Raw genomic sequence first — 14,439 nt, 5'->3', positions numbered from 1 at the left:
TGCACAAAACTTTTATCAAAATCATTTCAACATATTGTTCTGGTTTTGTAAAACAATGTAACAACTCAGACGACCAATAACATGATCCTGTTTTAAGTGTTTTACTAGCAGGAATTTCCCTTGCAGACACCTGGTGAAATGTGAGCTTGGCTTAAAACATCCCAGTACAATCTTCAGAATAATCAACTTCACAGAAGTTAATACAAAATTAAACATGACACACACATATGATTAAGAAGCAAAGGATGAAAGCTTAATAAATGACATTCAAGAAAAAAAGTACATGTACTGTTCTTGGCTAAACAGAGCAAAGCAACCAACACAGAATTAGAAGCTGTAAATTGCACCCACACATTTGGTATCCTTAGGGTTCATCTTACTGGTCACCTCTTCCTCCACATCTTTACTTTTATTATTTTACTTCTTATTTATTTATTTTTACATTTTTAGATCAATAAGTATGGGGGTAAACAAATGATCATATAACAATGTACAGGCAAGCATTTTGGAATAAAGATGCTGTACTTAACATGCATGAACATCATGGCATGTGTAAAAGATTTTGTAATTCACATTATGGTGTTGCATGTTTTCAAATATTCACATCAATCTCTTACTAATGTAGTATGTAACTACATTATTTTACCAGCAGAGCTGGTTTAATGAATTACTGTCCAAAAATCCAATATTACTGTTTAAAGGAGTAAAAACAACAGTAAAAAGGAATGAAGAAAAAATATATATATCTTTTTTTTTAAATAAATGAAAACATGTTTGTGATTATTATACTTTATCCATAACCACAAGTACAGTCAATGCAACAAATTACTAAAAAAAACACTGACTTTGACTGAAAAAGCCAAAAAAAAAAAAAAAAATCAAAATTGTATTCTAACGGATGAGACACTAAATGTAACAGAAATTAATGCTACAGGACAGGGCACTTTTTCTGGCACAACTGTCACTGTTTGATTTCATGGACGGGAGGAAGGGCTGACCATGGCAAAGAAATGCTGCTGTTGGACTTCTCACCCTTCCCTGAGCTACTCACCCACTAGACACCAAATGAAGGACAAAAAGAACAAAAACATTTGTGCAGAAAGAGGAAACATCAGAAGGCAACATTTCCTACAGCAAAGTTAACTGAAAACTGCATGAATACAGACAACACTGGGCTTGCAGCTGGAAAAGTAATAGAGCATTTTATGTACTGTATCACCCTGAACAAGACAAGTGTGATTCAACGGGGCAAATGATTAAAAACCTTTGAATCACTATGACCTTGAAACAGTTGAAAGGAACCATGCAGGCTTTTTCTCTATCGGGATTACACATGGATACTGCTTATAACCTCAGTAAACAAACAAAATCAACAGCAAAGTTAACAGCTGAACTACAACTCTGCCATGCTACTATTAATACTAGCTGCCAGTTCTGAGCCATGTTACAAACTGCAAGATGCTGATCAGCAACCACCACCAAAAACAGCAATTGCTGGAAATGTTCAGCCAAGACAGTACAACAGAAAACCCTGACTTAATTTTATTAAGTAGAAAGCAAGGACATAATTAGCTTATTAGTGCAAATGATAAATGCACAGGAGTTTCACAGTGCAAGTTTAATTCCTGGGCAATACTCTTCCATATTATCATTCAAAGTAAAGTTACATTTACATTGCAGTGTAGCCTTTTTTTAAACTGTTAAGGCACTACCACAGGATACAGTACCTTGAGGTAATATGACACAGTTGGACACAAAGTGACTACCCTCAAACTTGTCGATTAAGGATAGAAACAATGCTGGAATTCCTTAGGCTACTGTTTAATAATACATCCAAGATTTAAAATCTGTTCTGTATCAGGGTTTTCAGTTATTACAGCTCTACAGATTTGAGTCAGCCAATCAGATTTATAATTTCCAAGGACTACTGCATTAAAATAATAATGATTTTGACAGATGGCATGTGTTTATGGATCTTTCATTTACTTTACAACTGCAAATATGTCAAGCACATTTGCCAATGGATTTAATGGAAAAAAACAAAATAATGAAATGTAAACTTCTGGGTGAAACTCCTGTAAAAATATGGTATAGATATCTCTTACCCCTCAACAAGTGGGGTAAAACTTTTCACATGAAGTACCATGCTAGTAATTTTTCAACAGCTTGAAAAGCATTCCAAACCATTACTGCATCAAAAATTCTGAGATGCTACACACGGCATACTCACAAAAACAAACATATAAAAAAAGAGGGTGGGAGATAAAAGTCCTATTTAACTTTCACTAGATGCACTTCTGCAGGATCCTGCTAGTTAATAACTGAGTTGTTCTATTCTCTAAATAAGCCATTGTAGACAAGAATGGCTAAGTTACTGCACTTGATTGCTATGGACTAATAAAAAGGCTGATTTAAGCTTAAGTAAAATGGACATTCATATTCCAAGCACCAGTGGAAAATGAACACATTATCTTAACAACGCAAAGTCTGTTCTCCAGAAAGCTAATTTAAGAGGGCTTAACGTATCAAAAAGTCCACAGCAAATAGATGCCCCCATTTATTAAAAAAAATCTTAATATAAAAAAGCAAGTATAATTGCTTTCCTGGTGTTGCTCCTACAAATGCATGACAGATAACTTTCAGCTGCTGTTCAGCAGAATCTTGCCATTTGGGGCAGATTTCACAAAGTCTTCCTTATCTCCTGAAATCCTGAGTCCTGCTGTTTTCAGAACCAAGCTGCTGATGTTGACAGACTTGTTCACAGCTGGACAACCGCTGATGGAACCTGAAGTTACCACAGGCTGCATGAGGAAGGAGGAAATAGGTATCATCATCTGTTCTTCACAACTGAAATGAAAAGGTACAAGTTTAATAACTGATAAAAACAATAAAACATGTCTTATGTAATCTCAAAAGTACTGGCAATGTAAAAATAATAGATTAATTAAGGTTTACATAAAACTAGTCTAAGGGCAAGTATCAAACATTAAGACAGATGTATTGTTGTAGAGTCAGTGATAAACATCACAATATAATCTCTCATCTGGATCAAACATGTATACCTCACCCTACTGCTGTTTACAAACATACATAAAATGATCACTAAAATTAACATTTCACAAAAACAAACAAGCATCTTCTTGAAATAATACAAAACACTGATACAAATAAAATTCTCCACTACACATCCCGTAACTCTCAGAAGAAATTTAATTTCTTATAGTACCATAATAATACATTCAAATTACTGGTCTATTGTTACTTTCCTGGCTGCAGGAAGTATAAACAGATTTCTTGATTAAAACTGACAGGCTGGTAACTATCACTGTTACTGACTTTTGTCTGAGACTCACAGCTGGTGTGCATTACAGTATTCTACTATGTTGCAAACATTTACCTAGGATCATCTGATTCACCTGCTCGAGTGAAGCTTTGAATACTGCTGATGCAAAATGAGCATTTAGTTCAGACTTTAATTTACAAAATGGATCTATCAGGGGTGTACTTTGACTTGTAGCTGAGGATTCAGATCTAGTTAACTAACAACAAACAGAAGATTTTGAAGCAGAGTCCACTCGTGCTCTCCCAGATTAAATGTAGCCCTCCCCGGCCAATACACAAGTGTGCAAATTCACATCAGGTTGATTCACAAAACACATACCTAAACCCTGCGTAAAGAGTCTATCGCTTAAGTGGCCTTCTAGGACAGTAGTAATACGTGAATTCCGATACAAAACAAAACAGAAGAAATTACCTTAGGGGACTCAGAAGACTAATGGACAACAATGCACAATCTTAAGACTTAAGAAACAATAGCTTAACTTACTCTCAGACATATGGCCCTCCATTCAGGGTGCTGTCTACATTGTTCTGGAAAGCAGCTATATGGAATGGGTTTCACTATCTGATTTCCATCTTACCATCCATCCATCTTTTTAAACTAACAGCTCTGACAGATGATCAAAGAGTAAAGCAGACCAGGCATCACTATCCTCAGCAGCAATCATCTGCTCATCCTGCTAGTCTGCAGGTGTTCCCAGGCAAATAGAGATGGAATCTCACCAGCGTGTCCTGGGTCTGCATCCAGTCCTTGTTCTAGTGGGCCATGCTTAAGGAAATACCCACTAAAAGACCAAAACTACCTGGAGTAGTTCAGTGCTTGTATTCAGATTGTCTTGAATGGCTAACTCCTCAGAACACTGATCCCATTTACACTGCAAACAAAGCCAATTTCTACTGCTTGTATCCGTTATCGTATCCTTTCTGTCGTATCCTTTTTACTATCTACAGCTCATGAACACAGCCCTATGGCTCACCTTTCAGTTTACCATCACAGTCTGGTCCAATGCCTATACTACTACCACTGCTAAGCCAACTTGCTGGTCAGCCTCTCTATCTCATCTGCCCACACTTTTTCACCCAGACCTCAAGATACTTAAGCTCCCCTTCATAGTGCCTCTCTGAGGGAATGAATGGTTTGGTTCAAGAGAAAACCAAACAACTCTTAACCACCCTAATTGCTGCCTTTATGATGACTCCTCCCAATTGTCTCTCATATGGTGAAGGCAACAGATTCTCTGATAGACCCTCAGCAGGTCTGCTGATTGGCAGGCACTGGGGGCAAAGAATGTGCAAACATTCTTGAAGCTCCACTACATGGCATTACTGCATCCACCCTACCCCCCACTTCACTACAAGCAATCTATTCTTTTAAATCAGGGATCATGATTCTCTCCTGGAAAGTACTAAATTTCATCCATGGTACTGTCTTAGTGCACGCTCTTAAGGAATACCTCTCATTTATACAATGTTTGCTGATACATTCCCATTTTCAGCCTTGCTCTGTCTGCCTTTTTTTTTGTATGTATCATCACCACACTGTAAAGCAACAGAATGAACAGCATCAGGTGATACTGTGTGAATAAGCTTTCAAGAAATGTGGAGAAGATATTAAGAATAATAAAATAAATATTAATTAATACTGTTTGTGTAGCTACTGGCCTTACTGTCCATCTCTGTACATTTTTATATAAGCAAAAGTTTTATACAACCTGTCAACTCCAAGGAGAGCCACCACAACCTACTCATGTAGCATTACTGACCATGACGTGGGATGGTCAATGGCTGCAGATCTGCCAAGGGAGACTTAAATATCAGTTGAATCACTGCAGCCACAAGAGAAATCCAAAATCAAACCAATCATTAAAACAATGTGACTGTATGTCTTGCACTGTCAGCTGTCTTTTTTTCAGGCAGGTGGTTTGGATTTGAAACTAAGATCAATCAGAAAGGTCAGTCAGACCAAAAAGTAAAGTAAATTTTCCCAATGTATCTGGCAGTGGTGTACAAGGTAATCTCAAACACTAGGTACTTGATCTCTCACTCTACACTGTATCTGGCAAGTGGCAAGAAATGTATTTTGATATTTTACACATGTGTAAAAACAAGAAACACAAGTACTGTCCTCAATCAGTTTAGGTGTACTTCCACTGTACACTTGTGGGTGTCACATAATAACTTACAAAACTTACCATTCAGAAAATGCAACAAAGGAGCAGTTATAACAGCACTGTTTTTTTTATCTCTGCCTCATTTTAACATCTCTAACAGGACTTTTTTTTTTTTTTTTTTTTTTTTTTAGCAAAACTCAAACAGAACGTTTCAAAACTTGAGGGATTTATAGTTGAACATCTACTGACAGATTTACTACAAAAAATAAGTTTGAAATTCTTTGACCTGCTTTTTCCTGTCAAGAAATGTAGAAAGAACTAATTGTCGCAGAATGAGCCACTCTAAGCCCAGTGTACAGGACAGTACTATGAAAAAAATACATATAGGCTACACGAAGTAACATCAGTGAGTCATCTGTAAAGATATATAAATTAGAAAGTAAAATGGACAATTTTAAAGAGGAATGTAAAAAAAACAAGCTGAAGCGCTGAGCTAATCTCTTAAAACAACAATCACAACCTCGATTATAGAAGGGCCAATGTCTGATTTTGATGGAAGATTACTTGAAAGTGAGAACAACAATGAATTTCTTCTGAAACAAAACAACTTATTCCACAAAAAATAGAAGGCTTACAGAACAGATTTAGAAGGAATAACATCAGGATTTACGATATTCCTTAAAAAGAAGAGGGAGACAGCATGATTCTATTCCTTAATACCTGGCTGCCTGAAACTTGGAATCTGCCTGAAGCTTTTTCCTTTGGCATCAAAAGGGCCCATAATCACTTTCTAACTCAAATTTAAAAAAAAAATACACCTTCACCAAAGTCAGTGATCATAAGATTTTTCTCTAGTCAACACAAGGATTTTGTCTTAAAAGCTGCATGGACTAATTACCCAGTTAAAATTAAAGAAAATAATTTAAGATTTGGCAATAACTATTCAACATTAGTGATGTCAAAGAGAAAAACATTTGTTAAAAGCTTAAAGAAAAACAATATTAAAGCACAAATCTTACTTCTGTCAAAAATAATGATTCACTCTCCAGAATGAAAGAATATTTTTTTAACACCTTGGAAAATGCAATGGACTTTATACAGAAAAATAAAATCTTAGAGAAACATGGGGTGGAATCTATCAACTTCTTTGAAAAGAAAAGCAGCAAGAGATGGTTGGTTAATAAAAGACAAACAGTAAAAAAAACGAACGACAAATGAAAATCGGTGCATTTCATGGTTATGAATTCTAATTAACTTAAAGTGCTTGAAATACTTATGAACAGGTGCTGAATATTACTTTTTACAAGGTAAATCATTTTTTTCTTTCTTTCCTTACTTCACAAGGGTTACTAGTTCCCGTTCTAAAATGTTAGAGTTTGATTCTTTTAACTATACATGAAATTAGAGCCACTTACTTTCATTTAGAGTTTAAAAGGTTAAACTATTCATTTTATTAAAAGTTAATCATTATGAAGATGAAAAAAGAAGTTAAGTCTTACCAATACATTCCATCTGTGTTGTCGATCTTCGTCTATTCCTGAGTGATGGGTTATGGTTCCAATCCTCGGAACCTATCTGGCCATTATATAGCTCGTGCCAGTCAAAATAACTTTTGAGCTAATAGTCTACCCATAATACCCTTTTCTACATTACCTCAGATTGAGTTTGCAGACTTGCAGAACAGAAGGAAACTAATTCCAAATGAGGAAGCCATGTCCAAGGAGTGTCCTAACAGAAAACCAAGGACAAACAGATCGCTCCATCAGAAATCCACAGGAGGGGGTAAGGAGGGTGGGACGCTAAGAATAAATGAAGACTAACAACAGAGCTGAAACATTATGATAAGACATAACATATTTATCTGATGTTGTCACTTCTCATCTATTCTTGACTGATGGGACAGAGTCCCCAGCTACTTTAGATCCTGGGTAGCCCTATGGAAGGATATTCCTGAGAACCACAGAACCAAAGGCAGCTCTTCCCCTGGAGACCAAATCCAATTTGTTATGAGTAATAAAGGTATGCGGAGTAGCCCCTGTTACTGCTGTGCATATTTCACTCATGGAAGCTTTAGAATGGAAGACAGCTGAGGTAGCCATAGATCTGGTGGAAAGCTTTAAATTATTTTTGTTATAAATTAAAGTACAATCTCTTAACCACTTTGACAAGGTAACCTTAGAGTCAGATTTCCCTAAGAGTGTGCCAGAGAAGGAGGGAAAATTGTTCTGATTGTTCTGATCTCCTAAATATTTTAGTGTTGTTCACACAGAGACATAATTGTCTGTGAACATCTAAAAGGTGTAAGCAATGTTCACCTTTATTAGAAAAATTTGGAAAGAAGACAGGCAAGTCTATAGCCTGATTAATGATGGACTCTGAGACCACCTTTGGAAGAAAGGATGGATTTGTCCTGAGTGTAACTCTATGCTTAAGAAAAATTACATAAGGGGGTTTTGAAGATAAAGCTTGCAATTCGGAAACTCGTCTTGCAGAGGTGATAGCTGTAAGTAAAAGCATTTTCCTGGAGAGGAACTTTAAGTCACATGCAGCTACTGGTTTAAAGGGGAAACTACTAATGACTGCAAAACAATAGTCAGGTCCTATGGTGGTAAAGGATCTTTAAATGGAGGCTTTAAATGGATAGTTCCCTTGAGGAAGACCTTACAAAGTCTGTGAGAAATTAAGGGTAGATCTCCAAAGCCATTATGAAAGTTACAGATGGCTGCTAGAATGACCTTAAAAGTAGAAGCAGAAGATCCCTAACAAAAAGAATGGCTAAAAATTCTAAAACTTTTTCCGATGGGGCTGAAAAGGGATCAAAGCCATTATCGCAAGCCCAGACTGAAAATCTCTTCCATTTACTGAGGTAGAGAGATTCCTGGTGGATGGTTTATGGGATGCCAGCAACATTTTTCGTACTGAGGATGGAATATCATTATGCCTGGCGACTAATGGAATTGGAGGAACCAAGCAGTTAGCTTGAGACTTTAACTGGGATGCACAAGTCCCCTGAGGGTGAGAGGGAAGGTCTAGAACTGGGTCCAGAATCCATGGACGGTGAACTACAAGAGGCCATAGGAAGGGTAACTAAATTTGTCAAGGCCAGAAGGGTGCAATGAGGATTACTTTGCTTCTCAACCTGGCTGCTTTCTTGAGGAAAAGAGGGATCAGAGAGAAAGGGGGAAAGGAATACAGGAGACCTGGGGACCAAATGAGGAGAACAGCGTCTCTCAGGGACTCCATCTGAGGAGGGGTTAGGGAAAAATAGCTTCTGCACTTGTTTTGGGGTGAAGCAAAAAGGTTACAGTAAGGCTGGCTCCAGCGATGAAAGATATTCTTTGCTGCCTTGGGATTGAGAGATCACACGTGAGGCATTAGAATTCATCTGCGTAGTGTGTCCGCTATCACGTTTGAACTCCCCGGGATGTGCATTGCTATAAGAAAATGGTTGCAGGCAATGGCCCATTACCACATTCGGAAGGCTTCTCAACATAGGGGGCAGGATTTCGTTCCCCCTTTCTTGTTGATGTACCAGACTACGGACGTATTGTCTGACTGAATTGTAACTGTTCCTTGAGGGAGGGCAAAGTGAAATGCTTGCAACGCTAGTAGCACCGCCCTCAGATCCAGAATGTTAATACGCAGACTGTCTCTATCGGGGACCAAGTGCCTTGGCACTGTCTTTCCTAGATAATTCCTCCCACACCATCTGGGAGGCATCCGTAGTCACTGTGGCTTTGGGTTGAGAAGGGACAAAGGGGTGTCCCAAACAAATCTGTTCAGATTCCATCCACCAGGTCATTTTGGCACTGATTTGTGATAAATATGGTACGGTTCTTTGGGTGGGTTAGAATGGACCACAGATTCGGAAGAAGCCATTGCAGTAATCTCATGTGAAATCTCACTAATGGGACCAGAGTGACCATGTCCATACAGGTAGCTCAGAACAAAGTATCTGAAGGAAGAGGCAGTGAGATAGGAAGAAGAGTAATAAAAGGAAATCATCAGAGAAGTGACTTAAGTAGTCAGAACATGAAGGATCTAATATATTATGTTTCTATTTACAATATTAAAAATGGGGCGATAGTTGATGTGATTAAGTACTATTGGGAATATTTGATACAGGACAAGTTTTTATCAACCATTCTACCAAGGAGACCCTTTTTTTTCATTTAATAGAGGTAAAAATATAAAAGATATGTAGTTCATGGAACATTTACTACGTCAAAAATGAATATTGGAAGGCCTTTATTACAACAGGGAACTTTTAGATGCAATAAGTGTAGTATATATGCACACATATCATTAATACATTTGATAATATAAATGAAGTTAAATTTGTATCTAGAGGGATGTATACATGTGAAAGCAAAGGAGTAATATATGCATTGAGATGTCCCTGTCAGTTATACTATATAGGACAGACGAAAAGAAAGTTCCGTGTTAGATTTATGGAACATTTGAGAGATGTAAGAAATCAAAAAGAAGATACAACAATATCCTCCCATTTTAAAGCATGTCACAATAGTGATGGGAGTTTATTGCATGGCACTATTTTAGAAAAAACTGAATGTATGGAAAATAATGAAAATGTATTAAAATAAACGCTGATGTATAAAGAAAGTATATACATTTTAAAATACCAGAACTTAGTTCCTAAGGGCTTGAACAATGAGGTAAACTGGAGGGGTTTGTTTTAAGTTAATTGTTTTAATTATTTGAGTAATTGAATGTAATTTAAAATCTGACATAAAATGAGTGTGACTTTTCTATTTGTATTATTCCTTGAAGGTGGTTACACCGAGGGGCTAGAATAAAATAATTGTGTTTTACTACTTGTTTTTTTGGAGTGTTGTACTAAGAGCAGAATTGCAGTTATGTTTGGACCGTGGTTGTGGTACTTCATGGACAGATAGGAGTGCGGTTGTGCTGTTGAACAAATTTGTTTAGAATGCTGAGATCCAGAATTGGTCTCCAGTCCCCTTTTTTTTGGCACTAAAAAGAACCTCGAGTAAAATCCAGATCCTATCTGGTCTGGTGGGACTTCTTGGATGACTCGGTACAAAAATAAAAGAACATTTCGAACTAAAGAATCAACTCTTTGCTGAGGATATTTTACTAACAATAGGAAATATAGAAATCTAATTAGAACATATAATTAGTTCTATAAGTCAGTTTAAAGAAAGACTTTACTTGCAATTTAATCATAATAAAACAAGTACATAATTAATAAAAACATTAATACAAAAATATTCTAACTTCAGACGTAAAGTACAATTGTGTACACTTACCATAAATGTAGATGTTCGAGTGTATTCACTGTTGCAGTCATTACATTTGGGTAATCTGCTGGCAGGCTGCCCTCAGTCAGCCTGATTAACAAAGTCTTGGGTCCTGCATCGGTTGCTGTCCCTTCTTCCATGAAGTTGGGTCATCAGGGGTATAAAACATGCAGCCGACGTCATTACCTCAGTTTTTCTTGCCCCAGATGTCAGGTGCCCCCGAATGGGGAGCAAAATAAAATTTAAAACAAAAAATATACCTTCAACCAAAAGCAAATAGACCAAAAAGGCTTTTAAGCATAATAACAGAAAGTAGAGGTATAGTCAGAGAAAAACAGGGGGCTGGAGGGAGGGTAACCAGGACTGCAACAGTGAATACACTCGGACATCTACATTTATGGTAAGTGTACACAACTGTACTATGTTCTTCGTGTTTCACTGTTGCAGTCATTACATTTGGGCAGATTCCCAAAGCTATGGTTGGGAGGATGGATTTATACAGCATTAGGACCAGCTATAAGGCCCTGCAAGACAGCAATGGCAAAGCCAGCTCTGGATTTAGAGAAAATTGGTAAATGATAACGCTTGGTGAAAGTATGAACTGAACTCCAGGTAGCAGCTTCTAGAATATCCCTGGTAGGAACACCTCTGAGAAAGGCTGCAAAAGTAGATGCAGCCTTGGTGGAATGAGATCTGATCCCCTGGGGGATAGGTTTTCCATGGTGCTTATAGCAGAAATGAATGCAATGGCTTATCCATTTAGAAATGGTTTGTTTTGAAATAGCATTTCCCTCTGGCCCTGCAGCAAATGCTACCAACAGTTGTTCAGATTTTCTTCGAGTTTTAGTCCTGTCCAGGTAGAATCTAAGTTGTCTGTGCACAACCAATGAATGCAGAATCCATTCACCTTTGTTCTGTGGATTGGGAAAGAAAGTTGGCAAATGAATGGACTGATTAAGAGCCACATTGGATACCACCTTGGGCATGAAGGATGGACTGGTCCTGAGTGACACCCTGCCCGCATGAAAGATGATGAAAGGCTCCACTGCCATAAGGGCCTGCAACTCAGATATCCTTCTAGCTGAAGTGATTGCTAGAAGGAAGGCTGTTTTCCAAGAAAGAAATTTTAATTCTGCAGTAGCAGCTGTTACGAAAGGAGGTAGAGTGAGTTTCTCCAATACAAAGTTAAGGTCCCTGGGCAGGGGTTGGAGCTCTCCTGGATGGTCTCAAGTTTTTGGCCCCTCTGAGGTACTGCTTGAGCAGAGGATGAGAGAAGAGCGGAGGTTCTGTGTTATGAGCTGAAATAGCTGAGGCGTGAATTTTAATGGAGGAAAAAGACAGGCCATTGTGAAGCATCTCAGTTAAGTATTGTAAAATCTGAGGTAAACTGGGCGCTGCTGTGCTCATTCCTTGAGATTGATTCCAAGCACAGAATCTTTTCCATTTGTCAGCATAAGATTTTCTGGCACTAGGTCTTCTCGCCTCCAAGATGACATCCATCACAGGTTTACTGAGGGATGCTAAGGGTGAATTTAAGTGATTAGCCAAGCTGAAAGGTTCAATGTTGGGAGCTGAGAATCTGATTCTCCTGCTGAGACAGTAAGGAAGGCGTCTGAGGCAGGTGCCATGGAGATATTTGTGACACACTGCGCAGGAGCGGGTACCAGTGTTGGCATGGCCAGTCTGGAGTAATCAAAATCATTCTTGGTTTGTCCTGTTTGACTTTTAACAGAACTTTGCAGACTAGAGGCAGAGGGGGAAAGAGGTAGACTGATAGTTTTTTCCAGCTGAAGGACAGAGCATCCACCTTCCAGGCTTTTTTGTGGGAGTCCTTGTGCAAAATTTGCCCAACTGGTAGTTCCGGGGGGAGGCAAATAGATCTATGTCTGGGCTCTCCCATTTGCTTGTCAACATGTTGAAAATCCGTGGTTTCAGTCTCCACTCGTGTGAGTCCATGAGATTTCTGCTTAGTCCGTCTGCCAATGTATTTAATTTTCCTGGCAGGAATTGAGCTTGTAGGTGCACTTGGTAGCTCAAGGCCGTGTTCCACAATGCCATGGCTAGTCTGCAGAGGGGGTAGGAATGTGTACCCCCCTGCTTGTTTATGTATCACATAACCGTAGTGCTGTCCGTCTTTACCATTAGTTGTCCTGGAAGAATGTAGTCCTTGAAGGCTGTTAGAGCATTCTGTACAGCTAACATTTCTTTTTGATTGATATGTAGGTGCATTTGATTTGGGTTCCATTTGCCCTGAATGCACTTCCCTGCCAGGTGAGCCCCCCATGCATCATCTGATGCGTCTGTAGTTAGGGTTTGGGTGGCAGGGGGTAGCGTGAATGACAGTCCCTTGTTTTGGTGGCGGGCCTCTGCCCACCATGGGAACTCCAGGCATAGGCAAGGTATGATAGGAATTAGAAGTTATGTACTCACCATAATGTTCCATCTGAGTAGGTAGTTCATTTGTCTGCAACCTGTGGGTTACGGATCCGATATCGGATCCGAGCCGGCAACTTGTTTCAAGCTAATGGATCCGAGCTCCTAGCTCCTCCCTTCACCCATAATCCCCTGCTAACCCTCCATGACCTCAGATCGAGTTTGCCCCTCAATATATATCCAACAAAAGGATATCTAACTACTAGTAGATCCGAAGAAGGCCAGGGGGAAGGAGGGGGGGGATGGCTGCATACAAATGAACTACCTACTCAGATGGAACGTTATGGTGAGTACATAACTTCTAAATCTGAAGTAGGATGTTCATTTGTCAGCAACCTGTGGGACAGAGTCCCCAGCTACCTGCACCTTGGGTGGCCATCATGGAAGGATATTACGAAGCACCGCAGAGCCAAAGGATGCTCTCCCTCTAGAAAGCACGTCTAGTTTGTAGTGGTTAATAATGGTATGAGATGAAGCCCAAGTGGCTGCAGAACAAATATCATCCAATGGAACTCTAGACTTGAAGGCCGCAGAGGTAGAAATGGAGCGGGTGGAATGAGCATGAACTCCTTCTGGTGCGGGTCTACCTGAGGCTTGATATGCCAGTAGGCTACATTGGGAAATCCAGCGAGATAAAGATACTTTAGAGATAGCTTTCCCCAAGTTAAATTTGGCAAAGGAAACGAACAGCTGGTCGGACTGTCTATGGCCAGCTGTCCTATGAGTAAAAAAGCGAAGCTGCCTATGAACATCTAATGAGTGCAGCTTGTACTCTCCCTTATTCTGATATTTAGGGAAGAAAACCGGTAAATTTATGGATTGATTTATGTTGGTTTCTGATGCTATCTTGGGAAGAAAGGAGGGATTGATCCTGAGGTACACTCTATCTGGGTGAAAGATCAGGTAAGGAGGCTTCACAGAGAGAGCTTGAAGCTCCGACACTCTTTTCACTGAAGTGATGGCTACAAGGAATGCTGTTTTCCATGACAAGAATTTGAGATCTACTGAAGCAGCGGGTTCAAAGGGTGGAGCAGTCAAGGCTTGAAGAACTAATGTAAGATCCCAGGGGGGCACGGCTTCCTTTACAGGGGGTCTAAGTAAAAAGGTGCCCTTGAGAAAGGTTTTACACAACTTGGCCGACATCAAGGGCCTTGTATCATGTCCCACATGGTAATGTGATATGGCTGCCAATTGCATTTTGACAGTTGAACAACTAGCGCCTTTCTGAAAGAGTTCAGTTAGGAAGTCTAATATGGATGGAAGAGGAGCCGTAA

At 39.1% G+C, this 14,439-nt stretch overlaps 1 protein-coding gene across 3 annotated transcripts in view; it reads right to left on the bottom strand.

The window, feature by feature from the left end:
* Window positions 1-801: 801 nt before the first annotated feature.
* Window positions 802-14,439, bottom strand: part of RC3H2 (ring finger and CCCH-type domains 2) — a 2,406,224-nt gene continuing 2,392,586 nt past the window's right edge. For all 3 annotated transcript variants that reach the window (XM_044058310.1, XM_044058308.1, XM_044058309.1), the window contains one exon: window positions 802-2,847. In XM_044058310.1, coding sequence (XP_043914245.1) covers window positions 2,640-2,847 — 208 coding nt within the window. In that variant the 3' untranslated portion in view covers window positions 802-2,639. The remainder of the gene's footprint in view (window positions 2,848-14,439) is intronic.

This window comes from Protopterus annectens, chromosome 16.part0 (assembly GCF_019279795.1).
Source record: "Protopterus annectens isolate FY-2018-M chromosome 16.part0, PAN1.0, whole genome shotgun sequence".
Classification (NCBI taxonomy): Eukaryota; Metazoa; Chordata; order Ceratodontiformes; family Protopteridae; genus Protopterus; species Protopterus annectens.
This window is presented reverse-complemented; position numbering and strand designations above follow the sequence as displayed.